Consider the following 27,825-nt stretch of genomic DNA (forward strand, 5'->3'; position numbering starts at 1 on the left):
TCTTGAGGCAGGCTGGAAACTTAGGCAGGGTTTCTATTTTACATCATTTTTTAAAAAAATTAAATTCAATTATTTATTTTTAAAAATATTTTATTTATTTATTTGACAGAGAGAGAGAGAGACAGTGAGAGAGGGAACATAAGCAGGGGGAGTGGGAGATGGAGAATCAGGCTTCCAGCTGAGCAGGGAGCCAGATGTGGGGCTTGATCCCAGGACCCTGGGATCATGACCTGAGCTGAAGGCAGACGCTTGATGACTGAACCACCTAGGTACCCCTAAGCATCCAACTCTTGATCTCAGCTTGGGTCTTGATATTGATCTTTATCTTGATCTTGGTCATGAGGTCAAGCTCTCCATTGGGCCCAGTATGGAGCCAACTTTAAAAAAAAAAATTACAACTGATTTTTGTGTGTTGATACTGCATTCTGTAACTTTGCTAAATTCATTTATTAGTTCTAATTGGGTTTGTGTGTGTGTGTGTGTGTGTGTGTGTGTGTGCGTGTGTATTCTTTCTGATATCCTGTAAATAAGATTATGTCGTCCGTGAATAGAGATAGAGATTGTTTAACTTTTCCTTTCCAAAGGAAAGGATGGTTTTACTTTTCTTACCTAATTGCTCTGGTTGGAGTTTCTAGCACAATGTTAAAGAAAAGTAGTGAAATTGAGCATTCTTGTCTGGTTACTACCTTAAAAGAAAGGCTTTCAGGCTTTCACTATTGAGAATGATATTAGCTATGGGTTTTTCATTAATACCCCTTACTATATTGAGGAAATTCCCTTCTATCCCTAGTTTGTTAAGTGTTTTAATTTTTTTTATTAAATCATGAATAGGTGTTGGATTTTGGCAATCCTTTTTCTCCACCAGTTGAGATAATTGTCCAGTTTTTTCCCCTTTGTGTTATTAATGTGGTGTATCACATTGATTTACTTTCTTATGTTGAACCAGGATTCTTGGGAGAATTTTTGCTTTTAACACTTTTATTCAACATTGTTTAGCTAAAACATTTTGGCAATACTATGAATATTATGTAGGCTCTTATAATACACTCTCCGAGACTGATGTCATGATTCAAAAGGGAGAAATAAAAATTGTTTTATTTGAAATGGTCACAGATGTAATTCTGCCTTTAAAGTGACTTGGAACATGCTTGCAAAAAACTCAGGAATTTACGTTACTGATCAGGAAATTCTGCCCTAAAGGAAAAAATAAAAATTCCATCATTTGGCAAAATCTGGCTTCCACTTCTATTTTCAGCTTTTGTCTTAGCAAATGTGCACCTGACACTCATGACTTTATAATCTTCTTGGGGATGTTGCTTTGGACTTGCCTGGAATGCTCTTTTTTCACCTAAAAACTTTCTGCTGATTCTTCAGACTCCAGTACAAATGGCCACTTCTTGAGTAACTTTTCCCATCTCTCCCAGGCAGTGAATCCCTGTCCTTTTATTCTCTGATGCTTATATTTCTGTTATATATTTATTTATTAATATACCTATAAATTTAAATTTATTTATTAATATATTTAGATGTTTCTGTTCTATATTTATTTACATGTGATTTATGTGTTCTATATTTACCACACTGTATTATAACTTAGCTGTTTAGACATCTGTTTTCCCTATTAATGAGAATTCCCAGAATACAGGGGTCATATTTATCTTTGTAGTCCTCGCACCCAAGCTAATGCCTAGAACTTAGTAAGCACTCATTAAATGATCTGTGAATACATGAATGGGGTGCCAGTTGTGCTGTGGTTATGGACACCAACTGGATCAATATTTGTGTCTGTAAGAGGAAATGTGCTCTTGATTCTCTAACCTAGAACATTTTCTGATTTTATTTTTTTCTCTTTGTGCCTCTCTAGACTTCAAAGCATCATAAACTGAAAGATATCCAGAAACTCACAGGTCAGAAAGATCCTATCATTTATTCTTCAGCTCAAGGCTACTGACAAATCAACTGTGGGTCTGCTTTAAGACTCCAGACTTTAATAGCAGGTTGAGGGAGGGAATTTGAAAAAGATTATGTAAATGAAAGAAATGTGCTTATTCTTTCTAGCATCTCCAAAGATGTTAGATTCTTTTGAGCAACTTCCAAAGAGATGTAAACAGATTGATAATTCTTCCTATGCTTCCTTTCCCCATGCTTTCTTGCCTAATTTTCCTTTTGTGTAGAACTCAAAGTATCAGGAAAGAAATTTGGTGAGATTAATGTTTGGTGCAGGAAGTTCCGATAACTTTTTCCCCTGTCATAGGCACTGGATAGTAAGAATCCTTTGGGGGGAAAAATATGTGTTATGAACTTCGGTTCCCCTACTCCAACTCCCTACTCGCATGTTGTTCCTGCTCTTTCCAACAGCTTCATCTACTCCACGGTGAAGGCAGCATAGTAGAGTTCAGAATATAAAAACTTGAGCCCTGGGTTAAGTCCGAGCTCTACCACTAATTAACTTAATGATCCTAGGCATGATTTCACCTTTGTTTTCTTATGTGTAAAACAAGGGGGTGGAACAAGGTAGAGGTGGTATCAACACTTAGGGTGCTAAAAGCTTCTTTACCTCTGCTCCCAGCTTCCCAGTGGGAAGAAAATCTTAGGATGAGCTGCTCCGAAGCTGATGGGACACAGTGAGTAGAGTTGACCTTCACTATCTATTCCTCCTCTCTTCAGCTTACTCTACTGATAAACTCTGTAGGAGTTAAGAGAAAGGTACCTAGTACTGTTTTACTTCCTTCAGAATGATAGCTGTTCCTTTTCTAAGTTAAGTCACTATTCTTACTGGTTTCCTTACTAGTACTTTAATATCACTTCAGTGACATTGACCTACTCTTGTATCCAGATTTTCAGGTCTCCCTATGGGATGGGCCCAGGAGTACACACTCTGGTCAATGGAGAGAAGTCTTCAACAGATCTTCCAACATCTGGAATGTGCAAGGTCAGGGAAGGTCGTTTCTGGGAGGAGGTTGGGTGGTGGAAGTTTTTGTTTTTGTCTTAAGTAAACTCTACTTGAATTGAATTGAATTCTTGAGATCAAGAATTGCATGCTCTACCAACCGAGCTAGCCAGATGCCCCAAAGGTGGTAGAACTTTTAAGAGGGAGGGAGGAAGAGACCGAAGAAGGGAGGTAGTAAAGAGGGAAAGAGGGAGGGAAAAAGAGAGGGAGAAGAGAGATTGTTAGTTGGTTGCTTATTTACTTAGTTTGGGCAGTGGGGATAAATTCTGGGTCCAAAGGTTTAGTCCATGGATCATTTCTGATTGGAATGGAGACCCATACCTTCCTCTCCTCCTCGTAGAGGAATTCTTTACATAAGAAATTGATATTGGGGAAAACAACCTCTTTTGTTGTTGTTGTTCTCCCTCAGGACAAAATATTTCACATATGAAATAGCCATTACCTTTCCCTTTTCCTACTTTTTCCCGCCCCAAAGCAAATGGAAACTTTTCTTTATTTCCTAGATCAACTCTTAAGGAATTCTGTTTGCCTGAATCACAGGACACGATTTCTTCCTCCACCTCCTCTGTGCCTGTGACTCAGGAGCCTGTTCTACCCTGTTGTGGCTGTAAGAAAGCAAAACATTCTCCTAAGGACAGCAGCTCCTCCGGATCATTATGCAACAACTCCAGCCTGTCCCACCTTCCCGTCTTTTCTAAAGGAACAACCCGGCAAATCCGGAGCCATAGTTTACCTATTTTACCCCAAAACCAGTCTTCCATGTTCAGGAACCAGGGCACAGCCCTGCCTCCTTTTCAGCTCTCAGAGTTTGGGAAATCAAAACTTTTACAGAGTTTGGCAGCTCTTTCACCCTTAAGATCCCAAAACTCTTTGATCAACTCTGTGTTTCAATCCCCAGATCTCTGCCAACAAGAAAAAACAAAGAATGGGGGAGAGAGCAAGAGTCGTTTGACATTGGATCATGGGCCAGATTTTATTTTCACCAAGGCCAGACCACGATTCTCGGGGTGGGCTCCAATCCTGCTCTCTCCTTTGGCTAGGTGGGAGTTAGAGGGACATATGGCTTGGAAGGTTTATACTTTGAGGGAACAAACAGTGCCTCTGCCAGTGAGGGAGTCATGGGCAATGCTGAATTATTTAACTGAGGCACCAGGAGGAGTTCCCGAACCACAGAAACCTCAAATCCAGGTATCTATGCCCATTCATCAAAGCACTGAACAAAGTCTCTACAATAAATTCCCAAACTGTCCATCATTTCAGCTCCATGTGAATATTGGAGTGGAATCTGGATTAAATCGAACAGAAACAAAAATTTCACAGTCACTTATCCCAGGTAAGCAGTCACAACTTGGGGATGGCCCGCAAATCCTTGAATCCAGGCCCTTAGCTACATCATTGGGCACTCCACTTCCCAAAAGTTTAGGAGCTGACCTAATTCCAGAGAAAACCACTGGACTGCAGGAGCAGCCAAAACATGTTCTAGAACTTAATATAGAACAGAGGGTCATAGGTCTTCTGGAAAAAGGGATTCAGCAGCATAAGTCCCACATGACTAATGTGGAATTGACCCCAAGGCTACCATGTCAAGTTACAGAGAGCATAAAGGTAACTCCTTTAGCATTACTTCAAGTCATGGATGCAATGGGAATGATCCCAGAATCACATTCAGAAGTGATAGAATCTGTGGATTTGTTCCCACAGCCACTAGACAAAGTTGGGAAACCAATGGAAACGACAAAAAAAGTGAGTGTAAGCACTAAACCATCATATCAAGTCACTAAGCCAAGTGCTCGGCATCAAGTTATGGAATCCAAGATGACCTCCAGACCACTGCATCAAGTCACAGATAATGGGACGGTAAATCCTGCAGCACTGCTTCAAGTCATGGATTCTATGGGGGTGATTAATGAGTTACATCAACATATTGTAAAACCAGTGGGAATAACCCCAAGAACACCATCTGAAGCCATGAAATCAGGGAAAATAACCACATTGTTGGACCATGAAGTCATACCATCAGGAAAGATGCATCCAAACGCACAATATAGAGTTGTGGAAACCGTGCCAATGACTTTTGGGCCACATCCTGAAGTTACTGAATCAGTGAATATAACCTCAAAGCCACAAAGTCAAATCACAGGACCACCGAAGACTCCTCCAAGGCCAATATGTCAAAATACAAGATCATTGGAAATGATTCCCAGTCCATTGCATCAAGTTACTGATTACACAAAACTTAATCCAGTGGCACTATTACAAGCTATGGATTTCATGGGAATAATTCCACCAGCATGGCCACATGTTATAGAATCTGGAGATTCACAGTCTGAAATTGCAACTTTGTCCCCAGGAGCAGCTCAACCAGTTGGTTTGACATCTTCTAGCTCTCCTCCTATTCTTGGTCCACCTGGAGTTGTAGGATCTGTGGGTTTACCTCCAAAGCGACCACTTAAAGTCACAGAATCAGTAGGGATGATTCCAATGTCATCACATCAATCCATACGTTCTTTAAAGGTAAGTCCAGGAGCACTGGGGTCATCCATGGGAATGATCTTAAGACCACAATCACAAGTTGCAGAAACTCAGGATTTGACCTCGAGGCCAGTATCTCAAGTCAGGAAACCTCTGGAGTTGACACCTGGGTCATGGATTCAAGTGCGAGAGTCTGTGGAGTTGACTCCACAAACATATGTTCAAGGCACAAAGACTACAGCATTAACCCCAGGGCTACCTCATCAAGTCATGGAATCTCCAAGTTTGACCCCATGGCATCAGATCTTAGAATCTTCCGAGATGAGTCCAAGGCAAAGCCATCAAATGATGGAAACTATGGGGTCGGCTTCTGACCCCATAACCAGAAATCTGACTGAGTCAAAACAGTCACATCATCAAATAATGGAACATTTAGGGACAGTCCCAAGATCACTGGGTCAAAGAGCAGCATCTAAGGAAAAGAGCCAAAAACCACTGCATCAAGTCACAAAATCTGCAGTAATGACCACCACATCTCTACTTCCAGGTGCAGAATATTTGGGGGAGAATCCAATGCCACAACTTACGACTGTGGATTCTATGACGTTACCCCCAGGATTGCACAATGTAACATCTGTAGACAAGACTCCAGGTTCGGTCCCACAGATGGTGAAATATGGACAGCTGATCCCAACTGTGAGCCCTAGAGAATTGGCCCCAGAACTTCAACTGCAGATTGTAACATCTAATGAGTTGGCTCCTATTTCACAGCTGGAAAGTGGGAATTCTGTACAGTTAGCACCAGGGTCTCAGCTTCAAGGTGTGAAATCTATTCATTTTACCCTAGGAACACAACAACAAAGTCGAAAATCTGCTGAGTTAGCCGAGGCACCACAGTTGCAAAATAGGAAATCGCTAGATTTGACCCACAATCCACAGTTGCAAGGTCTGGAATATGTTCATTTGGCCCTACCGCCAAAGTTTTCAGATACAAAAGCTGTGGAGCTGATCCTAAGACGACCAGCACAGGAAGAGAAGAAATCCATGGAGTTTGCCCCAAAGCCATGGTTACAAGATGAAAGATCTAAGGAGACAGCACCAGTACTATTGCTTAAAAATGTGAAATTTCCTCAAATGGTAGAATGTAGAAATGTGATTCCTGAAACACAGGTGGAAAGTATGAAATATGAGGAGCTGATCTCAAGGGCACACATTCAAGCAGTAAAATCTGCAGAGCTGAACCTCAAGCCAAATCATCAAGCCACAGAACCTGAAGGATTAACCCCATGGCATCAAGCTTTGGAACCTTCAGAAATGATCCCAGAGCCAGGATATCAAGGAGCAGAAGTAGAGTTGACTTCCGACCCTTGTCACCACAGGAAAGAATCTCTGGAGTTGACACAATCATCTTTAAGAAGTACTCCAGGGCCATTGAACCAGACTTCAGAATCTATGCAGGCAAACTCAGTGCCATTCCAAGGTGCTCTTGAGACAATGCTCCAAGGCGTAAAGGCCTTGGAGACTCGAATGCCTCAACACATAATAAAAGAATCTCCAGAGTTAGTACCAGGATCAGAGATGCAAGGAATGAATCCAGAAGTGTTGAACCCAGAGTCCCAAAGTATGCAGTGTGTTCATCTGGATCTAGGACCGTATTCAGAATTTATGAACTATAAGAAGTTGGCCCCAGAACCTCAAATTCAAGGTGTGAAATCTGGGCCGCTGACCCCAGAACCGCAGTCCCAAAGTACAAAACCTGAGGAGTTAACTCTAGGTCCGTTAATGCATGGCAATAAAGTTGTGGATTTAAGTGTACCACTGGGAGTATCTAAGAGTTTGATTCCTGAAACACACGTACATGTTGAATCGAGCAAACTAAGCTTGGAACCACATTTACAAGCAACGGCGTCTTTGGGTCCAACTTCGAGACCACGGCGTCAAGACACAGCATCCGTAAAGTTAGCTTCTGAGACCTGGCCACAAGAGGAGGAAACTGTGAAATTAATCCCAGAGCAAGTCACAGGAACTACTGGGATGATACCCAGGCCATGTTTTCAGAATTTTCCAGAGATGACTCCAGGGCCAGGCCATCAAGACACAGAAACTGCACGGCTCTTTTCTGGGGATTTGCTCCAAGTGGCATTAACACCAAAACCAACAGGTCAAGTTACAGAATCTACAGAAATGACTCTAAAGCCACACCTTCAAGTTACTGAGCCTTCAGAGATACCCCTAAGGTCAGAATACGAAAACACAGAACCTTTTGGGTTGGCATTGTCTCAAGTTGAAAATAACCAGGAGACGATGCCAGTACCACCATATTCAGTAAGAGGATCCCTGGAATTGACTTTAGGACCACGAATGCAATATGAGAAATCAGAGCCACTAATGCAAAATTTGAAATCTGTCAAGTTAACCCCTGAGTCAACCCCAGTAGTGGTGGGACCTAAACAACTTATCACAGGACCAAAAGAACATGTTCTGGCGTTGACCCCAGGGCCACAGTTCCAGGGAGTAAAGTCTATGCCACTGCATCCAGAGCCACAATTACAAGATGTGGAATATGTGAACTTAATCCAACAGCCAGCTACTACTGGAATGGTAGAATCTGAGAAGCTGGTACAAGAGCCAATACTACAACGTATAATATCAGAGGAATTGACTAAGGGGGCACAGCTTCAGGGCGTGAAATTGATCCCAGGGCCACATTTGCAAAGTGTCCGATTTTCACATTTACCTCCAGGACCACTTCCTCAAGGAGAAAAACCTGAAGATTTCATCTCAGGGTCCCCACATCATAGTGTGAAATCTGATGCATTGACCCCAGGTTACCCAGTGCAAGAAATCAGATTGTCAGATTTTACCCCAGGGCCAAAGCATCAAAGTGTTACGTCCATACAACTGTCTCCAGAACCAGAAACCCAAGGTATGAAATCTGTGGAACAAAACGCAGGACCACGCTTGCAAGTTGTCAGATTTTCTGATTTGACCTTAGAACCAAAGCATCAAGGTTTGAGACATGTGCAAGGTATACCGGGAACACAGGTTCAAGATATACAATCCTTAGGATTTGTAACAGAATCGCCTTTGCCATTAAGCCAGGGGCTCTTGAGTGAAAATATGAAAACTCTTCCGTCTATTGAAGGATCCCAGTTTCAAAGCATGCAGTCTATGAAATTGACCTCAGAACTACAGTTTCAAGGTGTGAAGTCTCAGGAACTGAGCCTAGGGCCAAGGCAGCAAGATGTCAAATTTTCTGAATTGACCTCAGGGCCAAAACTTCAGGGTGTCAAATTTGGGGAGCAAACCCCAGGATCAGTGTTAAATGGCAGAAATTCTGTAGAGATGACTCCAGAATTAGCATTTCAAGATTCTAAAGTAGCAAAGACATCTCCAGGGCTTCAAGATATAAAACAGGTGGGGCTTACCCCAGGGCCATGGTTACAAGATGTCAAATTTGGTGATCTGACATCAGGAACTCAACCTCAAGGTGTGAAATCTTCAGAGTTAAACTCAGGGCCAAAACTACCATATGTGAAATTTTTTGAGTTGACCCCAAACCCAAAGATGCAGGGAGTAAGATCTGTGAGGCTGTCCCCAGGACCTCAAAAGCAAGTGGTCAAGCCTGATAGGCTAGTACCAGAGACACTGTCTCAAGGTGTAAAAAATTTAGGGGTGGACCAAATGTCCAACTTGGAAGGTAACATTTCTTATAGAATTGTCTCCCATCCAGAGAAACCAGATGAAAAATCTAGGGGGTTGACTCCTGAGTCACAGCTGCCAAGTGTAAACTATTCTGAGTTGGCTAGAAGAACACAGTTACAAGGTATAAAATCTTCTGAATTGATCCAAGGGCCAGGTGTGGCGGGTATGAAACCAATGGAGCTGACCCCAGACTCAAAACTTCAAGGTGTCAAATCTGAGTTGTTGACATCGGAGCTGAAAGATGTGAAACCCGTGGTCGTAACTACAGGACAGGGTCTAAAAGGTACGGAATCTACTTTGCTAACCCCTAGTCCACAGCTGGAAGGTGAGAAATCTATGGAGATAACCACAGTGCCATGGATAGAATATGCCAAACCTGTGAAAAGCACCCACGATACCAAGCTTCAAGGTACAACTTCTGACTCGATTCGGCATGTAAGAATTCAAGACTCCAAAGCTGCGGAGTTGGTCCAAAGAACCCAACTGCAAGATGTGCAAACTGTGGAATTGAAATTTGAGCCCAAGATGGAAGGTGAGAAAGCTGTGCCTTTTGCACCAGGGCCATTGCTCCAAGGGTCTGAACTGCAAGGTGTGAAACCCAAGGAAACGACTTTAGAGCCACAAACCCAAGATAGTAAATTGGTCGACAGTACCCCGTGTTTAAAGCATCAAAGTTTACAATCTGTAGAGGAAACTCCAGATTCTGAGCCGCAATGTGCAAAATCTGTAAAGTTGACCCCGAGGCTAAACAAGCAGGAAGTAAAAACTGTGGATTTAGCCCCAGGGCAACAGTTTCCAGAGACGGCACTCATGAATTTAACGTCTGGGCCGGAACAGGATGGCACGCTATCTGTAATCTCACCAAAGCAGCAATGTGTGAATTCAGAGCAGTTGCAGAGAGGGGCTAAGTCGGACGATGGGCTGTCTTTGGAGTTAACTCCAGAGCTAAAATTTAAAGGTAAAATATTAGTAGACCTCAATTTTGAGTCACAGTTGGAAAGTATGAGATCAGACTTGACTCCAGAATCAAATATTCAAGGTTTAAGACCTAAAGAATTCAAACCGGAACCACTTGAACCACAGCTGCAAAGCTTAAAGTCTCCTAAATTGACCCCAGGGGCACCACTGCACCAGATTGAAGGCTCAGAGTTAGCTTCAGAGCCACAGCTTTGTGTAAAAACCGTTGAGTTGAAACAAGAGCCACTGCTTGAAAGTATGAGATGCATTCAGTGGATCCCAGGACCTAAGTTCCAAGCTGTGAAATCTGTAGAGTTCAATCTCAGGTCACAGTCTCCAGGTGTTAAATTTGTAGGGTTGAAATCTTCGACACAGTTAAGAGATGTGAAGTCATCTGAATTGACTCTCGGGTCCAAATCTCAAGGTGTGATATATACAGAGTTCAACCTTGGGCCACGGTTGCAGAACATGAAAACCTCTGGGGTGCTCGCAGGAACACAGTTGCAAAAAGGGAAGGTTTTGGCATCAACCTCAGAGCCACAGCTTCAAGATGTCAAAACTACTGAGTTCAAAAAAGAGCCACAGCTGGAAAGAGTGAGGTGTATCCAGTGGATACCAGGACCTGATTTCCAAGGTGTGAAGTCTATAGGGTTACAGTCTCAAGGTGTCAAGTCTCTAGGGTTGAAACCGTTGATACAGTTCAGAGATAGAAAGTCATCTGCATTAACTCCAAGGCCAAAGCTCCAAGATACACAATCTTCGGCATCACTCCAGGAACATGAGCTTCAAGACTGTGATTTGAAACCTTGTCGACAGGTCAGAAGTGTGAAATCATGTGAGCTGACTTCAAGGTCAAAGCTCTGGGATATAAAATTTATACCACTGGAATCTAGGCTTTGCATGCATGACAGGAAATCTACTAAACTGCCTGCAAAACCAAAGCTTCAAGAAGTGAAACCCTTACAGTCATCCCCAGGAGCACAGCTTCAGGGTGTCAAGTCTCTGGTGCTTATGGAAGGTCCACAGCTTCCTGGTGTGAAATCTGGGGTATTAAGCCAAGGGTCACAATTACAAAGCAATACAACTAGAGAACTGAACTCCTCCCCACTACACTTGACAAGCACAAAGTCTTCTGAATTGACTCTTCAGACAAAGCCTCAAGGTGTGAAATCTGAGAATTTCAACTCTTGGTCACAGTGGCATGATCTAACACCTTCTAAGTTGTCACCTGAGATAAAGTCCCAAGATAAGACATTTACTGAGTTAAATCCAAGTTCACAGTTGAATGGTATAACATTTTCTACACTGATCACAGGAACAAAGATTCAAGGTACCAAATGTACAGATTTCAACCTTGGGCCATTGTTACAACATGTGAATTCTTCCAAAAGGACCTCAAAGACAAAGCTTCAAAATGTAAAACATAAAGAAAGCTGTCCCAGTCCCCAGGTGCAAGTTGTGAAATCTTCTGACCTGCCCCTTGGGTCAAAGCTTCAAAATGTGCAGTTGGTGTTCAACCCTGACCCACAGTTTCAAGGAGTGAAATGTTCTAAATTAATCTCAAAAACAAAGTTTCAAGATGTGGAATCTGTGAATGTCAAACCTGGGCCACATCTGAGAGGTGTGAAATCTTCTGAATTGATACAGGGGACAAAGCTTCAAAAAGTGAAGTCCGTGGACTTCAAGTCGGGCCCCCAGTTGGAAGATGTGACATCTTCTGTGTTGATCATGGGTATAAAGCTTCGAGATGTAAAATCTACGAATTTCAAGTCTGGATCACACTTGAAGGATGGGAAATCTTCCCAAGTGATCCCAAGGGAAAAGCTTGGAGGTGTGAAATCTGCAGAACTGAAAGCTACTCCAAAGTTACAAGGGGAGAAATCTTCTGATCTGACCCTGGAGAGGAAGTTTTCAGGTATGAAAGCAGGCCCACAGTTACAAGACGTGAAATGTTCTGAATTGATCATGGGTATAAAACTTCAAGATAAAAAATCGGCAGGATTTGGTTCTAGGTCGCACTTGCAAGGTATGAGATCTTCTGAAGTGATCCCAGGGTCAAAACTTCAACAAGTGAAACCCTCTGAGGTCAACCATGGTCCAAAGCTGCAAGGTGGGAAATCTGATTTAATTCAGAGGAGGAAGCTTCACGGTGTGAAATCTGTGGAGTTCAACCCCGGACCACAGAGACAAGGTGAGAAATCTGATTTGATGCTAGAGTGCAGGCTCCAAGATTTGAAATCTGTTGACTTAAAACCGGTTCTGCAGTTACAAGGTGTACCATCTTCTGAGTTAACACCAAAAACAAAGCTTCAAAGTGGAGAATCTGTGGAGTTCCTTATCAGACCCACGTGGCAAGACATGAAACCTCTTGAAGTGACTCTAGGTGCAAAGACCCAAGATGTGAAATCTTTGGGGTTTGAGTCAGTCCCACAGTTACAAAATAGGGAACTGCCTCTGTTGACACCAGGATCACACATTCAAGGCATGAAATCTCTGAAATTCAGCCCTGAGGCAACGTTGCAAGGTGCAAAATCTCCTGAGTCTGTAAAGCTTCAAATAATGAAAACCACAGAGGTCAACCAGGACCTAGAGTTCCAGGTCACAAAACCCTCTGAGTTAGCCTTGGAATCAAAGATTGGCAATGTGAGCTCTTCCGAGTTCAATGCTGGGAATCAGCGGCAAGAAGAGAAGTCTTTTAAGTTGAAACCATGGCCAGAGCTTCAAAGTGTGAAATTTGTGCTATACAACCCTGGACCACACTGGCAACATATAAAATCTTCAGAATTGTGCAAAGAGACAAAGCTCCAAGATGTGAAATCTGAGGAATCCAATCCTGAGCTACAGTGGCAAGATGTTAAATCCTCTGAGTTATGCCAGGGATCAAGGCTTCAAGGTATGCCATCCTTCAAGTTCAATCCAGGGCCACAGTTAGAAGAGATAAAACCTGAGTTGTGCACAGACAGGAAGCTTCCATATGAGCCATTTCTGGAAACGAAGCATCATCCTAAATTACAAGGTAGGAAATCCTCTGAATTTAATCTAGCCCCACAGCTTCAGTGTAGAAATGTTAGGGCATTCAGTACCGGACCACAATTGAATGGTGTAAAATCTGAGTTGAATTCTGGATCAGAGCCTCGAGGTATAAAATCCCAGGTGTTCTGCCCTGGGCCACCTTTGCAGGATGTGAATTCTTCTGCATTTATTTCAAAACCAAAACTTCAGTGTGTAAATTCTGTTGGATGCAGATCGGAGCCACCCTTGCAAGGTATATACCCTTCTGAATTAACTTCAGTTTCCAAACTTCAAAGTACAAAGTCTTTTGAGTTGAGGTCAGAGACCCCTAGGGAGACAACTATGGTGTTCAACCCTGATCCACATTTGCAAGATTTGAAATCTGAATTGATTCCAGGGTCAAAGTTTCCTGCTATAGCACCCATGGAATGCAACCCTGAGCCACAGATGAAGTGTGTAAATTCTTCTAAGTTGAATCCAGAGCCAAAATTACAATGTGCAAATTCTATGGGGTGCAAACCTGGGCTACCTTTGCAAGGTGTACAGTCCTTTGAATTGACTTCAGGGACAAAAGGTCAAGGTCCGGGATGTCAGGGGAATCCGGGGTCCAAGAATCAAAGTGAGACGTCTATGGTGTTCAGCACTGAACCACATTTACAAGATTTGAAATCCGAATTGATTCCAGGGTCAAAGTTTCTTGCTGTAGCAACTATGGAATGCAACCCTGGGCCACAGACGAAGTGTGTAAATTCTTTGGAGTTGGATCCAGAGCTGAAAGTACAATGTGTTAATTCTATGGGGTATGAACTTGGGCCACCTTTGCAAGGTACACAGTCTTTTGAGTTGACTTCAGGGGTTAAATGTCAAGGTATGGGATCTTTTGATTTGAATCTGGGGTCAGAAGTTCTAGGTATAAAATCTCTTATGTTCGACCCTGTGCAACATTTACAAAATGTGAAACGCGAATTGAGTCCAGGGACAAAGTTTCAAGGTATAACATCACAAGAATTAAACTGTGGCCCACAGCTGCAAGGTGTGAATTCTTCTGATTTGAATTTTGGGTCAGAACTTCAATGCACAAATGCTATAAAGTTTAATCCAGACCCAGAGATGCAAGGCGTGAAACCCTCTGACTTGGATCCTGCGTCACAATATCAAGGTACAAAATCTATTCTGTTCAGCCCTGGACCACATTTGCAAGGTGTAAAATCTTCTGAGTTAATTCCAGGGACAAAGTTTCCAGAAATCCAGTTTTTGGAGAATCACTGTGGGTCACAGCAACAAGTTGTGCACTCAGTGTTCACTTTAGGCTCTTCGCTGAACGGTATGAAATCTGTGTTATTTTTACCAAAGCCACTGCTTGAAGATGTAAAGTCTGTGAAGACCAACAAAGAGCCAGTGTCTTGTGGTGGAAATTCTGTGAAACTGGCTTCAGGCTCTGAGCTGCGGGACTTGAGATGTGAGATGTTTGCACTAGAGCCATGTTTTACAAAAGTGAAATCTGTGGCATTAAATCCAGGGCCACATGCTCAAGGTATGAATTCTGGGGAGTTGCCCTCACACCTCAGGCAGCACAGTGAGAGATCTGTGGTGTTTGCACCAAAGTTGTGTTTTCAAGATGTGAAATCTCTGGCGTTGAAGCCAGGGCCACAACCTCAAGATGTGAATTCCAAGGATTTGATTTCTTGCCTCAGGCAGAAATCTGTGGTGTTTGAATCAGAGCCATGTTCTCAAGATGTGACATCTTCAAAGTCAAACCTACAGCGACAGCCTCCAAGTGCTAATTCTTCAGGGTTTCCCTCATGCCTAAGGTCACCAAGTGTTAATTCTGAGGTCTTTGCACCGGAACTATGTTTTCAAGATGTGAAATCGGTGGGGTTGACACCAGGGTCCCCACAACAAGGTATGAATTGCCAAGAGTTGACTTCAGGATGGCAAGGTATGAAACCAACAGTGTTGGCACCAGAGCCAACTAAGAAGGTCATACCAGGACCCATGTTGCGTAGTGTTAAATTTTCAAGTTTGTCTCCAGAATCACAGCGACAAGGTGAGAAACCTTTGGAGTTTACTCCAGAAGCAAAGTTGCAAAGTATAAAACATGTGACATTGTCTTCAGCATCTCTGCAACAAGATATGAAACCTGTAGAGTTACTACCGGGGTCACTGCTTCCAAGAACAAAATCTGAGGGACTAACTCCAAGGAGGAGCTATCAAATCACAGACTCCTCGGAGATAATCCCTAGGCCGGGGCATCAATTTGTAGAAGGTGCAGAGATGATCCCAACACCAAAGCCTCAAGTCCCTAAATCTGTGAATCTGGTGATCCCAACACCAAAGCATCAAGTCTCCAAATCTGTAAATTTGATTTCAGTACCAATTTATCATACCACAGAAAGGTTGGTATATCAAGGCAATGAAACTGTAGAAAGATCTGTGGGGTTGGCCCCAAAGTCAACAAGTAAAACCATGGAATCTTCAGGAGTGCCTGTAAGGCTAGATCTTCAAGTCCCAGAATCTGTCGCTCTGACTCATGTGCTAAGGAACCAAGGCTCTGAAACCTTAGAATTAACCTTAAAGAAAATCCCAGAAACTCTCGAGTTGCTCTCTCAGTCATGGCCTCAAGTTAAGGACTCGGGGGAATCCTATACAAGGCCAGTGCAGGAAGTTATAGGATCTGAAGAGATGACACTAGAGTCCAAGCATCACACTACAGAAACTATAGGGTTGACCCCCAAAGCAAGGCCAACAGAGAAGGAATTCCTTGGCATGACCCCAAAGCCAATAAGTAAAACCACTGGATATACAGAGAGCGCTCCAAGGCCCTATCCTCAAGCACTAGAATTTGCGAAGGCGATCTCCAAGAAAAGACTGCAAAGGGAAGAATCAGAAGCACTGACTACAGAGTCATTACATCATGTCCCAGAATCTTCAGAGATGACAGCAAGGCTAAGATATCCAGTTTCTGAATCTGTGGGTTCGACCTCTAAGCAGTGGCTTCAAAGGGAGGAATCTTTAGATTTGTCCCCAAGGCAGAGAGGTCAAGCTACAGGACATGCAGAATCTGTAGAGCTCACATCTGAGACACGGCAGCAAGGGGATGGACCAATGGGGCTGACACGGTCACAGAATCAAAGTATGAAATATTCACAGATAGCTCCAGGACTACAGGGTCAAATTACAGAGCTTATGAGGATTAGTCCAAAGCTGCTACATCAAGTCACAGGATGTACAAAGACACAGCTTCAAGCTGCTCAACCAATAGGAATAACCTCAATAAGCCCCCCAAGAGTTGTTGAATATGTGAAAGTGACTCCTGGGCCACCACTCCATGCTGTAAAGTCTGTACCATTAACACCAGGGGGAACCTCTCAAATGGTAGACTATGTTGAACTGACTCCAAAAGTACAAGATGTGAGACCTTCTGAGTTTACCTCAGGGCTATGGTTGCAAAGTGTAAAATCAAAGGAATTAACCACAGAGCCAACACACCAGATTTTGGATAGAATGAAGTTGACAGGCTTTCAAATTGTAAAGACTGTTTTAATCCCACAGCCACCACTTCAAATTGTAAAATCTGAGGAATTAGCACCACCACCAATTCCTCAGATTGTAGAACCAATAGGAGTCTCCTTAGGATCAGCTACTGATGTAATGGATTGTTTGGATTTCTTCCCAAGGCCACATCTTCAAGAAATGGTAGAACTAACGGTGAGGCCAAATACCGAAGAGAAATCTTCAGAATCACTCTCACAGCCAGCATTTTCTTTGGAGGAATCGACAGTGTTCACTCATGAACAAGGGCTTCAGGCTGTCAAAGGAATGGGGATAAAAATAGGGCCTCCTCAAATCATGGAATGTGAGGATTTGACTCTAGTACAGATATATCAGAATAGGGAATCTGAGGATTTTATGTCAAGAGAGGAGTTACAAATAGGGAATTATTTCTCTAGATTTCTACAGAACTCTTCAAACTCGCTCATCTCAAGCTCTGTCGAAGCATCTGAATTAGGAAGCCTTTGTGATCTGGAGATGCCAGAAGTGTCAAGGGCCTTGGATATAAAAAACTTTGGGACAGATATTTTGCAGTCTGAAGAATACTTTATAGACCCTACTATGATACAAACTTCAACCCTTCCCTTGTCCCTTCACAATCAACCCTCTGATGAGATAGGTCACATTGCAGAAATGCCACATTCTGAGATCCCAGGAGTGGGTGTCATATCTAAGAGGACTGAGAAGAAGCAGGTGGAGAAGCTAGAGAATTCACTCCAGCACCTATCCCAACATCCACTGCAAAGCTGGAGAACACCATCTAGGACCTTCCAGTCAGGATCAGGAATTCAAAGAGGCCTTAACTGGTCTGTCTTGAGCAGACAACAGAATGTCTGGGAGAATCACTCCTGGAGACAGCGATTACCCAGAAAATATCTCTCCAAGATGCTAGTGTTAGGGAATGTCTTGGGAACCACCATGGAAAGGAACCTTTGTTCTCAAACACCTTTAACGGAAAGAGCCACTGCAGATATCTGTCAATCTATTCAGAATTTATTTGGGGTTCCTGCGGAACTGATGGAACTTTCCAAGAGTCTACTAGAGAAGAGTCCAAGTATTATTTCTCAGACTTCAGTGTCCGAAAACTACATTCAGAGACACACTTCCTATCATGGTCACGAACAAAGAAGAGCCTTAAGGATGTGGACACGTAGCTCCATGTCCTCCATAATACAGCAACACTCTGGGGCTAGCGCGAAAATAAAGAAAAGTTCGAAGCTTAGTGATATATCCCAGAAAGTCATTCAGCACATGCCTGTTTCATGTACAGAGGGCCAGCCTCCTGTCCCAGTAAATTTAGAGTCTTCCTTCAATATACTTTTTACTAGGAAAGATTCTGTTCCAACGGAAGAGAGTGAGAACTCACAGAGGTCACAGACGAGGAGTTTTGAGTCCCAACACTGCCTCAAGCCAAGTTATCTTCCCCAGGCCAAGACTGACTTGTCAGAACAGTTCCAGTTGCTACAAGATCTGCGGCTAAAAATAGCAGCAAAACTGATAAGGAGTCAGATACCCCCCAATGTACCTCCACCTCTAACTTCAGGTCTGGTTTTAAAATACCCTATCTGCCTACAGTGTGGCCTATGTGTAGGATTTAATTGCCGTCATGAATTACAGGGCACTTTGGGGTCTTACCTTCTTATCTACCCACAGCTCCACCTTGTAAGCACTCCCGAAAACCATGGAGAGATTAAGGTGAGTTTTGGCTTTAGGTTGCGAACTAGGAAAAGATCCCAAGTCCCAAAGTACCACAGAAGAGACAGATCCATCACACCAAGGAGTTCTTTATCACTACCACTAAGGAAAGCTAAAGCCTATACTCGAGCTTCCAAGAGTCCTACTTCTACAATGGATTTCCGGTCTGTATCTTCCCAGTCTCCTGCTCCTGTACATATCCACATCAGGCAAAGACCGTATAGAAGCCCTGCCCTAGCAGGAAAGAAGACAATTGGACGGCCAGGGCACTATGAGTTTACTCCAGTTCACTCTCTACCAGAGAGTGACTCTGAAAGCAATCAGGATGAAACATGGGCTAAAAGGAGAACCAAAAAGACCCGTAGTTCAAAATACCCAAAGAAAAGAATCACTACGGGAGGCAGAACACAAAACACAAAGTTCTACAGAAATGGTAGAACCACAATACGGAGTTCTTCTCGGGATTTACCAGACCAGTTAAGAAGGAAGAGGAATGGAGCATCTCAGACAACTACTGCCTCTTCAAAAAGACAATCTAAGAAATCCTCCCAACCCAAATTCATTCAACGGCTTTTTCAAGGTCTAAAGCAAGCATGCCATAGAGCACGCAGAATTATGGCTTTTGCTGGACAGAAGCCTGAGGACAGGTCAAGGCCAGACCATTTGTGTTCAAGCAAAAACCACCATCCAAAACAAAAAGCCAGAGATTATTCCTCATCAAGAGATATCAAAAGAGATAGGATGTCAGTTGGTAAGCTAAAGCGAACAGACATAACCACTAAGCAGGAGAAGATGTTATGGGAAGAAATACAGCAATTCAGATCAGCTCAGCAACCAAAAAGAGGTAGCTCTTTCCAACATAGACATACCCAACGACCCAAGCCCATAGTTTCCCAAAGAAGTGCTATTTTCAAAACCACTTCAGTTGGACAGGCTGTGGTCATTGTTCAAAACGACAACAGCAGGAAAGGTAACAAAAACTCTTCCAGATGTGAAATCTCTAGCCAGCAGTCCAAGAGCTCCAAAACAGGAACCAGAGTTCAGGCCAGAGGGAGAAATCTACACGGTTCCCTTAAGAGAACCTCACACAGTCACCTTACAGAGAAAATCACACCCACGAAGCAAAACCACCATAGCTTCGTAAGGGAGAGAACCCCATGTAATTCCTCGGAAAGGAGCCATCGCAGTCCCTCTGAGAGGCGCCATCGAAGTCGTCCTCGGAGGAGGCATCACAGTTCCTCTGAAAGGAGCCATCAGAATCCCTGTGAGAGGAGATGTCGCAGTCCTTGTGAGAGGAGATGTCGCAGTCTCTTTCAGAAAACACATCACAGTCCCTTAGAGGTGAGAGGATATAGCCCTTCTGAGAGAAGACAGCACAGGCCCTCTAAGAGGAGTGGTCACCGTTCCTCAGATAGAACTCACTGTATTCCCTCTGAAGAAAATGGACGCAGTCCCTCTGAGGGGAACAGACACAGTCATTCTGAGCAGAGCCAACAGAACCCGTTTGAAAGGGGCCAGTACAGTTGGTGTGGGAAAACCCATCTCCATCCCTTGGAGGTGAGAGGACACAGCCCTACTCAGGGAAGACAGCACAGGTCCTCTGAGAGGAGTGGTCGCAGTTCCTCAGAGAGAACTCACTGTAGTCCCTCTGAAAGAAATGGACGCAGTCCCTCTGAGAGGAGCAGACACAGTCATTCTGAGCAGAGCCAACAGAACCACTTGGAAAGTGGCCAGTACGGTTGGTGTGGGAAAACCCATCTCAGGGTCTTGGAAGTGAGAGGACACAGCCCTATTGAGAGAAGACAGCACAGGCCCTCTGAAAGGAGTGGTCGCAGTTCCTCAGAGAGAACTCACTGTAGTCCCTCTGAAAGAAATGGACGCAGTCCCTCTGAGAGGAACAGACACAGTCATTCTGAACAGAGCCAACAGAACCCGTTTGAAAGGGGCCAGTACAGTTGGTGTGGGAAAACCCATCTCCGTCCCTTGGAGGTGAGAGGACACAGCCCTACTCAGGGAAGACAGCACAGGTCCTCTGAGAGGAGTGGTCGCAGTTCCTCAGAGAGAACTCACTGTAGTCCCTCTGAAAGAAATGGACGCAGTCCCTCTGAGAGGAGCAGACACAGTCATTCTGAGCAGAGCCAACAGAACCACTTGGAAAGTGGCCAGTACGGTTGGTGTGGGAAAACCCATCTCACTGTCTTGGAGGTGAGAGGACACAGCCCTATTGAGAGAAGACAGCACAGGCCCTCTGAAAGGAGTGGTCGCAGTTCCTCAGAGAGAACTCACTGTAGTCCCTCTGAAAGAAATGGACGCAGTCCCTCTGAGAGGAACAGACACAGTCATTCTGAGCAGAGCCAAAAGAACCAGTTTGAAAGGGGCCAGTACAGTTGGTGTGGGAAAACCCATCTCCATCCCTTGGAGGTGAGAGGACACAGACCTACTGAGAGAAGACAGCACAGGCCCTCTGAGAGGAGTGGTCGCCGTTCCTCAGAGAGAACTCACTATAGTCCCTCTGAAAGAAATGGACGCAGTCCCTCTGAGGGGAACAGACACAGTCATTCTGAGCAGAGCCAACAGAACCAGTTTGAAAGGGGCCAGTATGGTTGTTGTGGGAAAACCCATCTCAGGGTCTTGGAAGTGAGAGGACACAGCCCTATTGAGAGAAGACAGCACAGGCCCTCTGAGAGGAGTGGTCGCCGTTCCTCAGAGAGAACTCACTGTAGTCCCTCTGAAAGAAATGGACGCAGTCCCTCTGAGAGGAGCAGACACAGTCATTCTGAGCAGAGCCAACAGAACCACTTGGAAAGTGACCAGTACGGTTGGTGTGGGAAAACCCATCTCACTGTCTTGGAGGTGAGAGGACACAGCCCTATTGAGAGAAGACAGCACAGGCCCTCTGAGAGGAGTGGTCGCAGTTCCTCAGAGAGAACTCACTGTAGTCCCTCTGAAAGAAATGGACGCAGTCCCTCTGAGAGGAGCAGACACAGTCATTCTGAGCAGAGCCAACAGAACCACTTGGAAAGTGGCCAGTACGGTTGGTGTGGGAAAACCCATCTCACTGTCTTGGAGGTGAGAGGACACAGCCCTATTGAGAGAAGACAGCACAGGCCCTCTGAAAGGAGTGGTCGCAGTTCCTCAGAGAGAACTCACTGTAGTCCCTCTGAAAGAAATGGACGCAGTCCCTCTGAGAGGAACAGACACAGTCATTCTGAACAGAGCCAACAGAACCCTTTTGAAAGGGGCCAGCACAGTTGGTGTGGGAAAACCCATCTCTGTCCCTTGGAGGTGAGAGGACACAGCCCTACTGAGAGAAGACAGCACAGGCCCTCTGAGAGGAGTGGTCGCCGTTCCTCAGAGAGAACTCACTGTAGTCCCTCTGAAAGAAATGGACGCAGTCCCTCTGAGAGGAACAGACACAGTCATTCTGAGCAGAGCCAACAGAACCAGTTTGAAAGGGGCCAGTACAGCTGGTGTGGGAAAACCCATCTCTCTGCGAGAACCCATCACAGTCCCGCTAAGGAGAGACTCCAACACAGCGGCCCCAGGGAGAGGCTCAGACATGGTCTGTCTGAAGACTGCAAGGGCTCCTCAAACACGTCTCCTAGGGACCACACACAAAATACTCCAAAACAGGCCAAGGTTAGAGGCCTGAAGCTAACAGATGAGAAGAGATTCGTCCCCATTATTCACTGACTGGCTCAAGCCTTCACCGACCTGCCCCTTTTGTGGCTTCTTTCCTGCTCGGCCACTGCCTTTGATACCGGCACCCTCAGCAATCAAAGAGCCTCTATGTCTCTCTACCTGGGGGAAGGGAGGGCGGGAATGGGTCTGTAATTTCTCTAAATAAATAATGGGGCAATAATTGATCTCACCTAGAAAGCCCACTCGTCCTGCTGGAGCTGGGAACGGAGGGTGAAGGGATATTGGGTGTCGGGCAAAGGGATGGAACGTGATTAAGGGGCCCCGAAGCCATGTTTGGGGCTCCAAACACCACCTACAGCTTCCCGGGGCGGGGTCTCAGAGGAGGGAGTCGTGTCACGTGACTCACTCTGGCTGCAGCTCCCTAGGAAGCTGCCAGGCAGAAGTCGACCTTCAGAGATGGGATCAGTGGTTCAGACTCCACATCCCCCTCAAACTCCTAACACCGTATTTCTCCGAATCAAAGATGCATCATTTACTTATTTTTTGCTATTTTTTGTTTTAGACAGCATGAGTGGGGAGGGGCAGAGGGAGAAGAAGAGCGAATCTAAGGCAGATTCCACACCCAGTGCAGAGCCCAATGCAGAACTTGATCTCAGAACCCTGAGATCATGTGCTGAGCCAAAAATTAAGAGTCAGATGCTTTACCCACCAAGTCACCCAGGTACCCCAGATACATCATTTAAAACTTCACATGCAGGGGCGCCTGAATGGCTCAGCGGGTTAACCCTCTGCCTTTGGCTTGGGTCATGATCTCAGGGTCCTGGAATCGAGCCTTGCATCAGGCTCTCTGCTCAGCAGGGAGCCTGCTTCCCCCTCTCTCTCTGCCTGCCTCTCTGCCTACTTCTGATCTCTCACTCTGTGTCAAATAAATAAATAAAATCTTAAAAAAATATATAAAACTTTATATGCAACCCAATTTCTAAGATAATAAAATGTGATTATATATATGTTTAGGAATTGATAAAACCTACTGACTTGGCTTAACCGGCTAGATTCTTCTCTTTAGGAGCTTCTGTGTAGAGGAGGACACTCTGCTTTCTTCCTGGCTCCTTCTGGCCCCAACTCCGGCCTCTGGATTTGCCCTTCCAGCTCTGGTCCCAGGTCTGCCCCCTCCCTCACAAAGCCTCCCTCCCTCTCAGTGGAGACCTCACCCACCTCTGAACTCCACTTCAAATCACATCCTTTATCTTCACCGAGGTACTCAATTAGCTGAGCCACAGTGGTGTCCAACTTCCCCCAATTTCAGGCTGTTAGGGGTTCCGCCTCAGATCCCCTTTTACAGTTTTCATAGTTCTGGCTCTGGCATCTAGCAAGCACTCAGCAGGTACCTGCCGCCTGAGCGAAAATGAGAGGCCCAGGAGGAAAAAGCAATGTCTGCGGAGGAGTGCTGGCTGTGAGGGCGGCCGGGAAGTGGGCGGCCAGGAGGGGTGGAGCCCACCTCACCTTCATCCAGCACTTTTCCACCAGGCTGCTGCCGCCTGAGCCCTGCACCTTGAGGTAGCAGTCGACGGCACGGCTGTACTCTCCAGCCTGCTCCCACTGGCGAGCTTGGTCCACGAGCCCCTCCACGCCCCTGAGATGAGTACACGTGACCAGGACAGGCTGGGCAGTGTGGCCTATCCCGGGTATACTTTGTGACCCACCCTCCAGCCCTGCGGACACTTGCTGCCTCCTGGCGTCATACCTGGCCCCTTTCTTGGTAGCCTCCCGCTCATATTCTTCCTGCAGAGCCTCCAGCTGGCCCGGAACATAGTCCTTGCAGATCCACAGGGCGTCGCTCCATAATCCAGCCTCCTGCTCAGATTTCCAGGTATCAGGAAGGCAGAGGCCGGCATGACACCTTCCCACTGCCACAAGGTGCTCTATACTATGGGCCATGGATCCCTAGGTCCTTGCACCTCTCTTCTCCTCCTAGTCTCCTTCCCCCTCTCCACTGCTAACTCTCTGGATCTTTCCCAGTAGTATTGGTTAGTGTAGTGCTCTGTGGGTTCTTACACTCTCTCCCCCTCCCCGTCATGGCCCTGAATCCGGTGCCCTACCTTATAATAATTGAAGGCCAGGCCCGGTCTCTGGGCCTGAAGCAGCAGCTGTTCTGCTTTCTGAAAGTCCTTCTCGTCCAAGGACCCCCGGGCCTGCCCCACAAGCACCTCGGCGACACTGTCAGGATCGTGGGCCTTGGCCATACGCTGAGCTGCCTCCCAGTCCTGGTTACGGACAAACCTGCTCCCAGAAGAGGACACAGGAGGCTCAGCACAGGACTGAGGCCTCAATAGTGGGAGACAGACAGCCATATCAGAGGGGGTAGAAGATTTATTGGTACTACGTTCAGGTGAAGGTGGCAATGCCAGGTCTTGGGGCTGTGGCTGGGAGGACGGGCATAAGGAATTGACGGGTAACTCACAAGAGGACTGCTTCCTTGGGCTTACCAGCCCTGATGAATTCAGCTTCGGCCTCTTCAAATTTACCCTGTAGGGACAGAAGGGCAGCCGCACATGATCAGAAGCAGATTGCCATCATGTCAGCGGGGAGACAGGAGGAGGTCCAGGTTAAAAGCAAGGGAGGAGGAGCACATCCATACCTCATCCTCCAGGTACATAGCATATTGGAGATGCATCTCAGGGGTTTTGTGCTTGAGGGCCAGCCGGGAGAGTTCAAAAGCAAATTCAAATGAGCTGAAATGGAAGGTGTAGGTAAGGTCTGCCTACTCAGTACTTTCATTTTATAAGAGGCGGAGCAGGGCAAGAGAAAACAAATAGGGTAGAGACGGGGCCAGGAGAGGGAAAGGACAGACTGAGAAGACAATCCATGTGAAGTGACACAGAAGCACACAGACATGTAAAGGAGGACGTGGGTCAGGGGACACTTGGAAAAGCCTGTGCTTCCTGCGACCAGTGGGCATAAAGGAATGGGATGGGCGCGAGGCAGGGGACCGCAGTGAGCCTCACAGCACTACTCTGCCTCGGGAGCGAGGGCTCCGGGTTCTCCACCACTTCCTCCTGAGCCACATTTATACTAGCAGAAAGACTGTCTCTCTAAAACATTAAGACTACCCTCCGCCATCTGACTCCATGCAGGATTATTACTGGTCTTTGTAACATTTTCTTAAGAAAAGCTCTTTTTGCATTTAACAGAAGCCCACTTCTGTTACTCAGAAGTCAATTACTGGCTTAGTGCACCTTCACTTTAGAAGCTCTTCTCTCTGGGGCACCTGCCTGGCTCAGTAGTAGAATGAGGGACCCTTGATCTCGGGTTGAGTTCAAGCCCCACACTTGCTATAGTAATTGCTTAAAAAGGTCTTTTTGAGGGCACCTGGGTGGCTCAGTGGGTTAAGCCGCTGCCTTCGGCTCAGGTCATGATCCCGGGGTCCTGGGATCGAGTCCCGCATCGGGCTCTCTGCTCAGCAGGGAGCCTGCTTCCCTCTCTCTCTCTCTGCCTGCCTCTCTGTCTACTTGTGGTCTCTGTCTGTCAAATAAACAAATAAAATCTTTAAAAAAAAAAAAGGTCTTTTTGAAAAAGAAGGAAAAACGCTGATCACTTTCCATCTTCTTAGAACAGCTAAACACTGTTCTGAGCCCCCGGGGAACAGGGGCAGAGCTACTGATTCATTCCTTGCCTCTCCATCACGTTCTTCCAGGGATTTCTTTACTCGTGCGTCCGTTTTCAGAAACACTTCTCAGCTATACAGCCGTTTTCCTTGTCTGTGTAGAGGCTCTGTCTCGAAAGGGGCCAGTGGAGAGAAGCTGTGGGGCCTCACCAGTTGTCGGCGGCGTGGTCCACGGCAGCCTCCAGGAGTCCGAGCTTAGTGAGCAGTCTCACTGCGGACTCTCCTCTCAGGCTCTTTGCCCACAGATAGGCCACGTGCTTGTGGGCATCAGCTCCTCCGTGAGCCTGGGCCACCTGCAAAGCAAAGCCATTTGGCAATCCTCCCACGCAGGGCCACAGGGCTACTCCCTTCCCCCTCTGACTGGACTGCAGCTTTGACAAGGGTCAGGTCTTTCTACTAGAACAGGCTCAGTTTTGGGGTCTGTTAGCCTGCTCAGGGTCCAAGGATGGACTTCAGGTAGTCCACAGACCCCTCCTACCGCATGTGAAATTTTGCCTGTCGGTATGGGTGTTTTTCAAAGAGACCCACGACCAGTTCAGAATGCGTCACTTGAGAGTGGGGAAGAGGGACGGGTGTGTCCCCAGAGTGACCTGGACTCCTTACCCGGTAGGCCGCCTCCCAAAGCCCATTGGACCGGTCCATGTTCACTGTTGCCTTCCACTCCTGAGCCTCGAGGTAGTGATACTCAGCCTCCTGCAGTCGGCCTTCACCTTCCAGCTCCTGGGGAAAGGAGGGTCAGGATGGGGTGAGGGGGACGTGGAGCCTGTTCAGGGAAGAGATGGCCGAGGCCGGAGAAGGGCTCACCTTGCCCAGGTGTAGGTGTATGTCACTGAGGAGATCTGGGTGGTGCTTCCCTACCAGGCGGATCATATCATCATCCAGCTTGTGCTTTTTGAACATGGTGATGGCAAGATCAGGTTCTTCCACTGTCACGTAGAACCTGGGGAGGGGAGAGACACCCGGGGCCTCCTCCACCCAGATTCCTGTATCACTGTCCTCTAAGCAGACGGCGCGCATCTTCAGACACACCCCTCTCCCACACGCCTCCTCTGGGGCCATGGCTCACCTTTCCGCCTCCTGGTACTTGCCCAGCTTGTCGCCTAACCAACTGAGCCACCCAGGCACCCCAGGATCTATGATTTTAATTAGATCCTCATAGGGGTCACTAATGAGAAAAGGTAAGAGAAGAACTCCGTTATTTTATATACTATTGAAGACGAGCCCTGTGTAGTGGAATGACTTGTCCAAAGTCTCACAGCTCATTACTGCCCCTGGAACATGGGCCGCCACACTACACCATTTCCATTACAACTCAACAGTTGGATGTGAAATGTAAAGCTCATGAACTGTAAAAGTATCTTAAGAACAGACCCATATATATTTGGAAACTTGATTTAGAAGAGGGGACATTACAAATCCGTGAGTACAGAATGGATTTCCAATAAACGGTTCAACATGGAAAAAGTAGAATATGAGCCAGACCCACAATATGCACAAAAATTAATTCCAGGTGATAAGCAAAATCTAAAAATATTAAAATATAGGAGGGAGTAGGAAACCTTTTCTGTTTTAAAAATTTTCTTTCTTTCTTTCTTTAACTCTACACCCATCATGGGGCTCAAAGTCATGATCCTGAGATCAAGAGTCCCATGCTCCTCTGGCTCAGTCAGTCAGGTGCCCCAGGGAAACTTCTTAAACGAAACCTCAAAAATCACAAACTAGGAGCACCTGGGTGGCTCAGTGGGTTAAAGCCTCTGCCTTCGGCTCAGGTCATGATCCCAGGGTCCTGGGATCGAGCCCCGCATCGGGCTCTCCGCATCGGGCTCTCGGTGGGGAGCCTGCTTCCTCCTCTCTCTGCTTGCCTTTCAGCCTACTTGAGATCTTCATCTGTCAAATAAATGAATAAAATCTTAAAAAAAAAAAGAACTAGGTATGGTTACACAAGTAATAATAATATTAGTAATAACTAACATTTATTAAGTGCTTATTATGTGCTCTACATTAGTCTAAGTGCTTTTCATATAAGGTAGGTACAATTTTTATCCCCATTTTGTGGATGAGGAAATTGAGATACTGAAAGGTTAAGAAACTGACCTAAGATCACACAGGTATAATTGCAGAAGTGAGGAAGTTTGACTCTAGAACCTTGTTCTTAACGACGCACCATGGATATGTT

General features: G+C 45.6%; 1 protein-coding gene across 6 annotated transcripts; it reads right to left on the reverse strand.

Annotated features, from left to right (window-relative positions):
• Nucleotides 1-279: 279 nt before the first annotated feature.
• Nucleotides 280-27,418, reverse strand: LOC122915238 (intraflagellar transport protein 172 homolog). 6 transcript variants are annotated; one of them, XM_044261925.1, is made up of 10 exons: nucleotides 27,378-27,418; nucleotides 26,454-26,814; nucleotides 26,253-26,369; nucleotides 25,800-25,942; nucleotides 24,624-24,717; nucleotides 24,447-24,511; nucleotides 24,085-24,265; nucleotides 23,730-23,839; nucleotides 23,489-23,618; nucleotides 280-377 (listed from the first exon to the last, which is right to left on the reverse strand). In XM_044261925.1, exons 2-10 carry the CDS (start codon nucleotides 26,706-26,708, stop codon nucleotides 345-347), a joined length of 1,128 nt encoding a protein of 375 aa, XP_044117860.1. In that variant the 5' UTR covers nucleotides 26,709-26,814; nucleotides 27,378-27,418; the 3' UTR covers nucleotides 280-344. The 6 variants fall into 6 exon arrangements, with proteins under 6 accessions (XP_044117860.1, XP_044117864.1, XP_044117863.1 ...); XM_044261929.1 differs by having other exon boundaries at nucleotides 26,454-26,589; nucleotides 27,378-27,401; XM_044261928.1 differs by lacking the exon at nucleotides 27,378-27,418 and having other exon boundaries at nucleotides 26,454-26,589; nucleotides 26,716-27,176.
• Nucleotides 27,419-27,825: the final 407 nt, after the last annotated feature.

Source organism: Neovison vison, chromosome 8, assembly GCF_020171115.1.
Source record: "Neovison vison isolate M4711 chromosome 8, ASM_NN_V1, whole genome shotgun sequence".
In the NCBI taxonomy this organism is placed as follows: Eukaryota; Metazoa; Chordata; class Mammalia; order Carnivora; family Mustelidae; genus Neogale; species Neogale vison.

What these genes read in the sequence shown, in the direction of transcription:
- LOC122915238 (XM_044261925.1), bottom strand. Translation starts at nt 26,708, where the DNA reads ATGGCCCCAGAGGAGGCGTGTGGGAGAGGGGTGTGTCTGAAGATGCGC. An exon ending in TACACCTACACCTGGGCAAG is followed by an intron (nt 26,370 to 26,453) that starts GTGAGCCCTTCT and finishes TCCTTTCCCCAG; the next exon opens with GAGCTGGAAGGTGAAGGCCG. An exon ending in TTTGGGAGGCGGCCTACCGG is followed by an intron (nt 25,943 to 26,252) that starts GTAAGGAGTCCA and finishes TTTGCTTTGCAG; the next exon opens with GTGGCCCAGGCTCACGGAGG.